Consider the following 11,051-nt stretch of genomic DNA (forward strand, 5'->3'; position numbering starts at 1 on the left):
GTGAATTCTGATGGAACTGAATGAGAGCCCAGTCTTAACACAAATATAGTGAAGGATTTTTGGCACAGGGCCTTTAATGGGTCAAGGTTGGGTTGGGCTACTCCAACTGAAAAAAATTATTTTAGAGGAATACATTTTCTTCATTAATTAACTGCCAAGTAGAAAGCTCTCTTGTACAGTTTGTCTGTAGCAATCAAACAATAATATCCAGACTGACACAGTTAAGTGAGGTCTAGATAAATATCTGAGCTTTATCCTACAATGTGCCTAGACAATATAGAAGTAGCAGTGGCAGCTTTATAGACATTTTGAAATGTTAGCTAGATTTGTCAAAACAAAAGTAGGATTTAAAGATGGTTCCCAATCATCGTTAAGTTTAGCTCTTGAGCCTTATATCAAGCCAACAGCTGGAGTGGCCAAAACCCACAGGACACGACTGCATCTAAGATTTTGTTTTTTCAAGAGCAGGTACCAGAAAATCCATTTGTCTTTTGATGCAACTATTCTCGATTTTGAGGCTGAAGTGTAAAGGCCCAAGGGATGGAATACAGACCTGTATGTGAACCGAGCAAAGTTGCATCTTCAAATAGTAAACCTCTATTGTATTTTGTACTTCCTCACAAATCGTGCCAATGCCAGAGGCTTGCAGCCATCAAAGTTTTGCATATGTGGTCATAAGTCTAGCTAAGCATATTGGTTGCATTCATGGCTGTTTATAGTGGAGACGGATCTTCACGATGCAACCTTTTAACTTCACTCTGAAGCCTTATGAAAGCTTGGTTGCAAAAGAAGCTACCCACTGCCATGTAAGATGGTTACATTTTCTTTAAAAGGGACTGAAAACTGCAATGCAGAAGCAGAGATGCTAATGAGTAGTTGGATCTTTTCTTTAAGGGATGCTTTTGGTCAGCTTGTCCTGACATGGACAAGTACATACAAAATGGTTCAATCACCTTTTTGGGGTACCAGCTGTTTTTGCTAAAAAGAAAAGATATCATTGTAGAAGTTAGCCATAAGTTCTTGCCTAGATCCAAGATGCTCTCATGGATTGGTGGGTGAGCTATCCTAGCAGTAACAGACAGATGTAAAGTATCAAAAATGCTTTCTCTATGTTTCAAGCAAGGCAGACAAGGAACTCCCCAAATGCTTTAGTCATCCATCTCTTATTGCAGCTGACGAGATGGTTTCATTCTGGGAGAATGACTTCCTGATAGGTAACAGATGTTCTTAAGGCTTGAGTGCCAGTTACCAGTACCTGTTTCTCTTGATGTTTCTTCTCCAGACATTTGGTCATATAGGGGGAAGGTGCTAAAAAAAGAAAAGAAATCACGAAATAGCTTTAAGCACATGAATGCTGTGAAGAAAAACTCAGAAGATTGTTCAAAGGAAGCAAAATAGTACTTTACATTGCTAAAACTGTTTCAGGTGGCGTTAACCCAGTCATTTCCTTTTGTAGTGGATGTGCCTATTCTAAAAGGAATATCCCTAGTCAGAACTTACAGGGAGGAAAATAACACATCAATGGAGACATCTTCCAAGGAGTTGGTAGAGAAAAGTAACTAGAAAGGTCAAAAATAGGGCATGTCACCAATAGGAGAGATCTCGGTGTAGACAGTAAGGGATTCCATTGACCGGACCAACACTGAAGACGCTGACATCATTGTTAGTTGGCGATGAGACTTTTCTAGCTGTGGGCACAAGAAGGGACTTGCACTTGTCCAAAGCCACACCCAAGACTAAGCTTGCATCATTTTTCTATTATGTCACCAGGCTTACTGTTTCTGAAAACTTCCGTCCCTTAAGGCAGGGAAGACGGAGTACAGAGATCCAGGCCACTTTCAATATTTAGACCTTTCTTCCCTTGGTGAGGAGGCAGTTCCGGCATTTGGAGCCACATCCTTGCTTGCCAGTGAAGAAAATCTAATTGGTGCTGATCTTGAGAAATTGCACATTGGCTGACAGAAGCACTAGCTCAAACAAGTCAATTAGGAGCTGGATGAGTCACAGAAGTCTATGCTCCTTCAGGGTTTGACACTCCATTCACAAATTGTTCCAAAGGTAAAGATTAAGCATGCCCTTGATTGCCTTGTACTCACTGAGAATGACTGATATGTATGAAGAAATCTAGCACATGGCTTCCATGACGCAGGACAGACAACAACAGCAATCAAACTGCCAGAGGACAGACAGCTCAAGGACTTTTGAGTCTGCGGTTGTACAAACAGAGGCACCCAGCAAAAAGATAGTTCTTGGAATAGGACCAATATATAAAACAGTTAAAAAATTAACCAAAAAGAATTAACCCCAACTACTATACTCGTCAGCAGTGCCTCTATGACAGTCTTCCAGTAAATACTGTAAGACAATCCAATTAAAAGATACATGGACTGAGTAACGCTCATTCTGGTTTTGCCATGGGAAAGTACTTGGGGACATTTTGACTTTTTTATCCTTTATCCCCTTGAACAGAAAGGCATGAGGATATACATGGTGTACTCTAGATTGCTATTCTGATCTTGTGTGTAAGGGTACTGGGGAGAGCACATCAGGTGGGATTCACACAGATGAGCATTTCAAGGGAACAGTGATGTCACATGAACTCTTCAGTCCCCCATAAAGCCATCTAATTTTTAGAAGCTGTAAGAAAAACAGCTATTCTTAAGAGTACACATTTCTTAAGCAGAGCTTTATACTATAGTTTAACACATAGCTAGGTTTAGTATTAGGAGGCTACATGCAAACTAAACATACAATTTTTAATATTTAACATTTCATATTAGTCGTGGGATTCAACTAAAAGCTGCTAGTTACATTTACCTAAACAGATAGTAGCTAAGTTTTCCCAAGAATAAAGAGAGATGTTTGGTATTGATACAGTGAAGGCAGCATTTTTCAAAGCTTAAGTTCAAGACATTCTACAATTCTAGTCAAATGTATATTTAAAAGTATTAGTCCTCTTGGAAACAAGAGATTAAAAGAATGCACCATTTCACATGGGTAGTTATGCACAGTTGGAGTGTTAGGAAAAGGTTAACTGTTGACAGACTGTAGCTAACTATGCTTCTGTTATTTAAGAAGAATACTGGATTACAGCCATCAATCTAAGACAACAGTCCTGGAAGAGTCATGTAGAGTTAAGACTATGGCAAAATGATTGTAAATAAAAATGTACATATACCACACCCCATTCTAGATAGTCTAGAGAATACTGAATTTAACTTTTAATATGCAAAAATTATCAAGAGAAAAAATGCCAGTCTCCTTGCATCCAAATGAAGTGTAAGCATTGCTCTTACAGTAAATTGCAGCTATCTGTTCTTAGTATTTTAGTTTGAAGTGTTCAGAATCTAAACATTTTTTCAAATACCAGTGGGATGTAAAATATTACAGTTCCACTGGCTAGAAAACTACTGTTGGCGAAATCTGCTGAAAATATTTGTAAGATTTGAGAACAGGTTAAACAAAATTAAGCAATCTCTCTGGTGTTGAAAGATAGGATTTTACTACTTGTGGGTGCTGTTTTGAACAAAAATGATGTATGCATTAAAATGCATTAGTATTTTGAAGAAGAAAAGGATTTAGTATTCTTTTAACTTCTGCAAAATACAAAAGCTATGTGAATTTACACATTTCTGGCAGCCCCACATTAGCATCAAGCCATGACTATAGATTTATGCAAAGAAAAAGTCAAGTTTATTTTGTAGTAGCAATAGTTTCTTTTTTATTTTTAATATACTTTAGGAAACAATATACAAAGCTGAGCTCTTCCACCATTTTCAAACAGTGGGTTGCTCCAATTACACAAATTCAGCGTTTTGTGATGGTTAAAGAACAGCAGTCAGCACCAGACTTGAACAGTTAGCTACAACACAAACATCCTTCGAAATGAAATGTCATAATAGCAAGACAGGTAAACCAGGAGTTAACATATGACAACTGTTGGGGAGGTGTCTTAATCATCCTTGTTGAATTTTATATTTCATTAAATATTTTATACACAATTTCCTCTTTACAAGTTTTAAACAAAACCTCCCTTAAGGAATTATTTCAATTAAGTACAAAAGTATTCAACAAGAATAGTTCTGATAAAGAATCCCCAAACAGACCAAATTTTAATGTGTTGACCAAAGGAAATGAAAACCAGTGTTTTGTTTGAACATTTTTATTACAACAGATACAATTCACATCTGACTAGCTTTTTTTTCCTCTTTCCCCTCCCACAACCATGTTAACATGTTCATTGGGCTATTTCCTTATATTTGAGCAAGTAATGTACTTTCAGCACACATGCCCAGCAGTACTACAAGTCCATTCTTACAGGGTGCAAATGGAAATACGTTTCAATAATTTATACAAACAAGTGGGTTATGCTCAATCACTGCAATTTTAAGCTACTGTACACAGGAATGAAAAGATTATAGAAAAAAGTGCCATAGCAACAGTGCCTTAAGAAAGGAGAAAATTAGAAGCATTAAAAAACTGATAAAATCAGATTTAGGATTTTAGGGGGGAAATGGAACACAGAAAATGAAAAACATTTCTCTGTAAAACAGAAATGGAGAAGCACTGCTCTTGATTCGGTGCAAGTGTGGAAACAGTTGTTTCATGATATTTGTACATTACCCAAATTGTTGCAGCCTTAGACACAAATCGCCTGGCGCTCGCACTGAATTTTAGGAAATGCAAGATTTCTGAATGAATGATAAATTAACTAAAAAAGAAAGCTAATTTTGCAGACAGGTTTACATGTAAAAGGCTAGGTATTTAGCCACCTCAGCATTGATTAGTTTTGGATGTCTAAGCTCTGATACACATGGCTTCCCATGGCTTCACTCTACAAAACATATTTACAACGTGAAGAATACATCTACAAGAAATCTACATTTCAAGGGTTTTACAAATCATCCTTGTATCTTTCCCCTGAATTGACTCCCTCCTGTCCCCTTCCCCATGTCATTTTTTTCTGCCCAGCTCAACGGTCCAAAGTCTACTCAAATGCAGCTCAAAAATGTTAAGACTGGGCAACCAGTTTTATAGTTCCTGTACTCAAAACCATGTGCAATTATTCACAACTTTTCACACCATGAAGGAATTCTGATTCTTTAGCTTTTCAAGTTCTTTAATTTGTTGTCTCAAAAATAGTATCCTGCAAGACAAAAAAAAATAAAATTAGTGTAAAGAGTCATTACATTCAAAAACAATATTAATCTAAATCTTTAATATTTTAATAAAGGCATGCTTGAACTCCACCACAGTCTAGCCTGATGTTCATTTGACATTATCTGAAGTCTGGCAGACAGTTAAATCTCACCACAAGAAAACAACCAAAGAATACAGTTGCATACATTTAGATAAAATTTTTGTTTTTAAGAAAAAGGATCAAATTGCTGGTTCTAATGATTGATATCTTCACATTAAGCTTAAGGATATGCATGAACTAAATTAAGGCTCAAGACCTAACGGAACTCAAAAGAACACCTTCAGTACATGAATCCTGCAAAGAATTATATTATATCTGCATATGGTGCACACCTCTCCTGGGGGTTGAGGTGTAAGTCTTATCTACTTTTAATAAATTGTGTTCAGATATTTTCTTCTCCCTCAGACAGAGGAACGCCATGGCAACATATACACCTGAATCTGTCTTCTCTTGGGCACAAGAATACTGTTAGAAGCACCAGCCAGATTGCTCAACCTTTCTTTGTTGTTTCTCCCATGTTACGAGTCAACAAACTTGTATTTTCCCTTGGACAGAAGTTCAAACTGATATACTGGAAGAAGAGCTAGAGGTGTGCTTTCAGTTCTTTAGCACAACTGTAAAAGTGAGCTATACACCATCCCTATATATTAAATATATATAATGCTAAATTGGGATATAGCTATAGATAACCGTATGTATGTATGTATGTATGTATGTATGTGCCCCAGATCTCCACAGTGTGGGGTAGGCTACAGCTGCGGGGTGGAGCCAGAGCAAGAGCTGGTGCTGCGCAGGGCTTTTCTTGCCGGGGCCTGGGCTCAGAGCAGGTTCCGGCAGTGCTAGGAAGAGGCTGCAGCCACCCCAGATTTCGCTGCAACTCCGCTCCCAGCCCTGCGCCGCCAGCCGGCACAGCCCCAGCTTTTCCCAGTGCTTTGGTGGAAGTGGGGTGTTCAGCCAGGGCTGTGCCGTTTGACAGCACAGGGCTGGGAGCAGAGCTGTGGTGAAATTCGGGGTGGCTGCAGCCTCTTTCCAGCACTGTCAGAGCCCACACTGAGCCTAGCCTCTGGCAAGAAAAGCCCCATGCAGTGCCAGCTCTGGCTCCAGCTCCACCCCATAGCTGCAGCCTGTTCCATGCCATGCAGACCTGGGGTCACATGTCCTCCTGTTCCCACCCTCCCGGGGTGCAAACAGTGGTGGGAGCTGCCCCCACTCCCAAGCTGCGCCTCCATCCTGCCCCCCCCCCCCTCCACTGGACAGCGCCTGCCCCCACTCCCTCCCTCACTGCATTCAAAAAACAAGTGAAAACTAAGTACTGGCATTTTCTGAAGGGTAGCCCGAGTCTGAAAAGGTTGAAAACTACTGTCCTGTAGCAATGCAAGTGAGCTTCAGCTCTGAAGGAGTTAAATTTACTGTGATTTTGTTCTGACAGATGTTAACATTTACATTACAACAGCTTATGTTAGTATCATTAGATACAGATCTAATTAAGTCTTTATAAAGTCCTAGCCAGCTCATGTGGTTTCAACCCAACATCTCGTCTAGTCTCTTAAAAAAAACTGCATATCTGGTCCTATTCATAAGAAATTTTCTATAGGTATCTGCGTGGGTAGTATGCAAGATATACACATGGAAGATCGCTTCTGTATCTGACACAGGTAAACATGCTAAAACTTTAATTGCCATCAAACCAAGCTTATTTAAAACAAGATACAAGAAGGGATAAAATTAAGGATATGGTGAAGATCAGTATCCAAACTCTTACCTTTGCTCACGCAAAGTTGCTTGAATTTCACATACTCGAACTAAAGATCTTAAATTTTTTAATTCAGTACAAATTTCTGACATATGAACACTTCCCATATTATGGGCTTCCTCACGTAATCTTGATGCCTGCAAGAGTTGAATACAAAATTAATTTGAAAGTTAGTCCTGTGATTTTGGTCACTTCCTAGAAGAAACTGAGCACAGTCTGAGGAAATGTAAGACCTATTTCAGTCCAACTGAAGGATAATTCAGGAAAATTTTATATTCTGCGCTATACTCCTCCCAAAAAATGTAACTGTTTTGCACCTGGCAAAGGGTCACTCGCTTTCAATTCAATTACAAAAAAATAGACAAGTGTATGAATTTAGGATTTAGTTTTATAAAGCATCTTAAATTCTCTAAAAAATGTATTTACAATCAAAGAAATACAGAACTGGAAGAATGTTCAAGAGATAAACTAGTTCAGTTCCGTTGTACTTAAAACCATCTCTGATAGATATTTGTCTAACTTGTTCCTAAACACCTGAATGCCAGGGATTCAGCAAGCTCCTTAAGAACAGTTACGCAATGAAATGGGTTCTTCATTATTTAGCCTTTTCCTAAAACAGCTAAATTTTGATTGCTGCCAATTAAGCCAATTAATATTTTTCACACCCCTGGTGAAAACAAATTAGCTTATCACTGTTCTCTTTTTAACAATCTTTTTAAACATTGGAAGACTTGCATATAACTCCTTAGTGCTCTCTGCTCTAGACTAACCAACCCCAAAAATCCTTACAATCTTTCTTCACAGGTCAGTTTTTCAAATTTTATTTGTGTTGCTTTTTTCACTTCCTCCAAATACACCTGGTTTCCACAAGAAGGATAGCCACAGCTGAGGCCTGGCCTTACCAAGCAGAGCAAAATAATTACTGTCTTACATATAACATTCTATTAATTCATCCTGGAATAGCATTTATCTTTTCTGCAACAGCACCACATTAAACTCATTCCATTTATAATATGCTGTTACACTTGCAGTCTTTTCTGCAGCACTGCTGCCAAAGTACAGCATTTCCTCACATACCACATGCCCCAAAATAAAACATGTGCCTTGTTTTGAGAAGGTAGAATAAAGAAAAAAAAACCCTGCTCACCACCTCCACCTGCCCCAAGTCAAGGCTAAAACCTGCTTGCATGGAGTGCCTCATTAGCCATCAGTCAGATAACTAATTTTAACCCACTCATTGCTGCTGCTGAACTGGAAGCAGCTTCTAGCTGCTTAGCAAAACACTGCTGCCATTTTAGCAACAGTTGAGAGAAGATTAAAAAACAGGGCCAGGCCCTGCTGAATCTGGCAGGAGAAATGCAGAGCCCTCACAAGCCATTGATAGTGGCCTCATACAAAAATTCAGTTTCTCCTCAGCTGCTCTCCCAGGAGAAACCATAAGTGTAGCTATATTCAGGCTTTTTCTCCCAGGGTAAAAATGGCCACACATCAGGGGAAAAAAAACCTGGAAAATCACTCCCAAAAGTGTTTCTCCTAGGACACTGAATGTCTGCACATGCCATGTTCTCTTCTCTCAGAAGAGAACATAGTCCTCCAGCTTTTCCCTCTTCCCCCAGGGAGACACTGTTGCTTGTTGGACTCTTGCTAAAGAACACTTCCCCTTCACAATCCCCACATCGTACTGCAGGGAAACACAGGCTGACCATGGGCAGTTCGGGTCAGCCAGTCAGGGCTGCCCTATGCACTATTGCAATCTGTTGCCAAGCACACTAAGGAAGCCTGCAGAGCATGCCTAAATGGGTCCACAGTGGTGCCCCTCCTCCATGCAGATCTTGGGGCGAGAGAAGGTGAAGAAGCAGGAACCATTTTCATTTTACTGTGCCTCCAAGCTTCTATTACAGACAGAAAAGCAGCTGCTCTGCTTAAGTCAAGCCCCCCAATTTTAGAGGGCTGATTTTGGGGGAAGATGTACTGAAGTCAAGTTGACCAAGCAAATTCCTCAGGTCCTTTTACTTTACCCTTTACCTTCTGCTAGCCCTTCTTCACCCCTCTAAGACTTCTCTTATCATTCTTTTTTTTTTTTTTTTAATTATTGGGAGGTGTTATAAAAAGGAAAGTAAAAAATATAAAAAATATGGTCAGAAAAATAGGGTGGCAAACCTGAAGAAATAATCCAAAACAAATGTCTGAAATGAAAATCAAATAATTAAAAGGAGAAATACTGAATGAGCCTCTAGGGGTGATCATAGATGGCAAACATCATATATGAATTTGTAATTTATAAGGGGGCAGAAAAAAGGCATCTTGGACAACACATAAAGGAAGGCCACAACCAAATATCAAGCAAATTTTACAATTTGAGAAATATTACTATTTCTGCCACCAGGAATTAATGGATAAACTAAGTGTGGGGGAGCAGGGTTGGAACAAAATAGAAAGAGCTAGACAGAAAGACACTGGCAAAAGGTTAAACCAGCTGGGTATATATAGCATGGTCAAACAAGACATGATAATCCACTTCAAGAAATGCTAGGATATAGAAAGGCAGATCTGTTTAGAAATGGTACTGGAACCCATTGGCTGCTGCACCAAATATCCTTTAATGACACTATGCAAATACAATTATACTTAAAGAATTGTAATATGCGCGATTCCAAATTTCTTAAAACTCCTCCCTCATACTTCCCTTTAACATTGTCAGGATACCGATGAATTAAAACGCTACTTGATGCCTTGGGTATTTACATTTCTTCATATGTTCAGATTTAGGCTTAAATCTCTTAAATTTCTAGGTTTACAAGTATATAAAGATTATGTCATCATCTGTAATATCTAACCCTTTAAGTTACTAAAACACAGTTTGACCATAAAACTGAGTGATTAGTCTTTAGTCTTAAAACATCCCTAGATTTTTAAAAGTTAAAAGATTCTTTAAATGAGTATTACTTAAGAAATAAAAAGAGTACTCTTGTAACAATTCTACTGACTTTATTTTGTGCAATACCAACCATAACCATTTAGTGCATTTCCAGTGTAGATTTACCACTACACCCAAGCAGCAAGAAAGCTGTGACCACTAAGGCCAATTAAGGAAGATCTGCACTCACATCACAGCAGGGCAAAGTAGCCAAGATAAAGTGGAGATTCCAGTCTTTCATTTACAATTGAGTATTTCTGAGGTTATATAATGGAGAATGGTACCACATGAAAGAAAAAGTTGGAGGGAGATGAGTGTGTAGTCCAGTATTTATTTATGGCAGTCAAGCTCAACTAATACAGTCTTGCCCTCAAAATTTCCTGGCAGCAATACTTCATTCAGTGCACGATGAAGACAAAATGACACTATAATACAAAGCTTTTTACAATATTGATGCTTTCAGGTTCCTCTGCACCAGGAAATAGCCTGCAGTTCCTATCCTGTAATACTTCCCTGTGTATTCACTAAGATGCCACACTAAAAGTTATGATGCTTTTACTTCCATTTAGAACCAAGAATTGTAAAAAGAGGCGGGTGGGGAATGACATTTCAGCCAAAGTTTTTAAATAAATCTCAAAAGGTACATTATTCAGGTCACTCATTACATGAACTGATTTGTCTGAACTTGACAATCCATTTGCTGCTTGTAATTCGTATGTCCTGATTTCAAAGCATTATTGTAAAAAAAAGTGGAATCAAGATCATGGAAGAAAATGCAGGACAGAGACTTGACCACATGTATGAATGTACTATGGAATTATGTATGAAAAAGGCTGCAGGGCCATATCTGTAGGATTAGAGAAGAAAAAGACAACACTTCTTTAAACAAGAGCTCACTGCACACCAGTGCCTTTGTAATTTGTGCACATGAGTCTGGATAGGCATTTTTATACAAGTGGTAATAAAATAAAAAAAAAAACTGATACAGGGCTTAATTGCAGAGGCTCTACTGTCTTACGGCTATAGCTGAACATTCACGGGAATATTAAAATAGTTAAAAAGGGCTGAGCATAGAGAAAGATGACATTCAGATGGTGATTAGGTAAAATGTAATTGAAGGAGTATTCCATACATCATCCTTTACTCTAAAGCTCAAGACTATCGAGGTTTCTCATACAGTC

The 11,051-nt window shown here is 38.6% G+C and overlaps 1 protein-coding gene across 3 annotated transcripts in view; it reads right to left on the minus strand.

Annotated features, from left to right (window-relative positions):
- Nucleotides 1-3,952: 3,952 nt before the first annotated feature.
- Nucleotides 3,953-11,051, minus strand: part of WAC (WW domain containing adaptor with coiled-coil) — a 122,678-nt gene continuing 115,579 nt past the window's right edge. For all 3 annotated transcript variants that reach the window (XM_019508232.1, XM_019508231.1, XM_019508230.1), the window contains 2 exons: nucleotides 6,963-7,090; nucleotides 3,953-5,146 (listed from right to left, as the gene is read on the minus strand). In XM_019508232.1, coding sequence (XP_019363777.1) covers nucleotides 5,077-5,146; nucleotides 6,963-7,090 — 198 coding nt within the window. In that variant the 3' untranslated portion in view covers nucleotides 3,953-5,076. The remainder of the gene's footprint in view (nucleotides 5,147-6,962; nucleotides 7,091-11,051) is intronic.

The sequence above is a fragment of the Gavialis gangeticus genome, unplaced genomic scaffold (genome assembly GCF_001723915.1).
Source record: "Gavialis gangeticus isolate Ggan-Ray unplaced genomic scaffold, GavGan_comp1, whole genome shotgun sequence".
NCBI lineage: Eukaryota > Metazoa > Chordata > Crocodylia > Gavialidae > Gavialis > Gavialis gangeticus.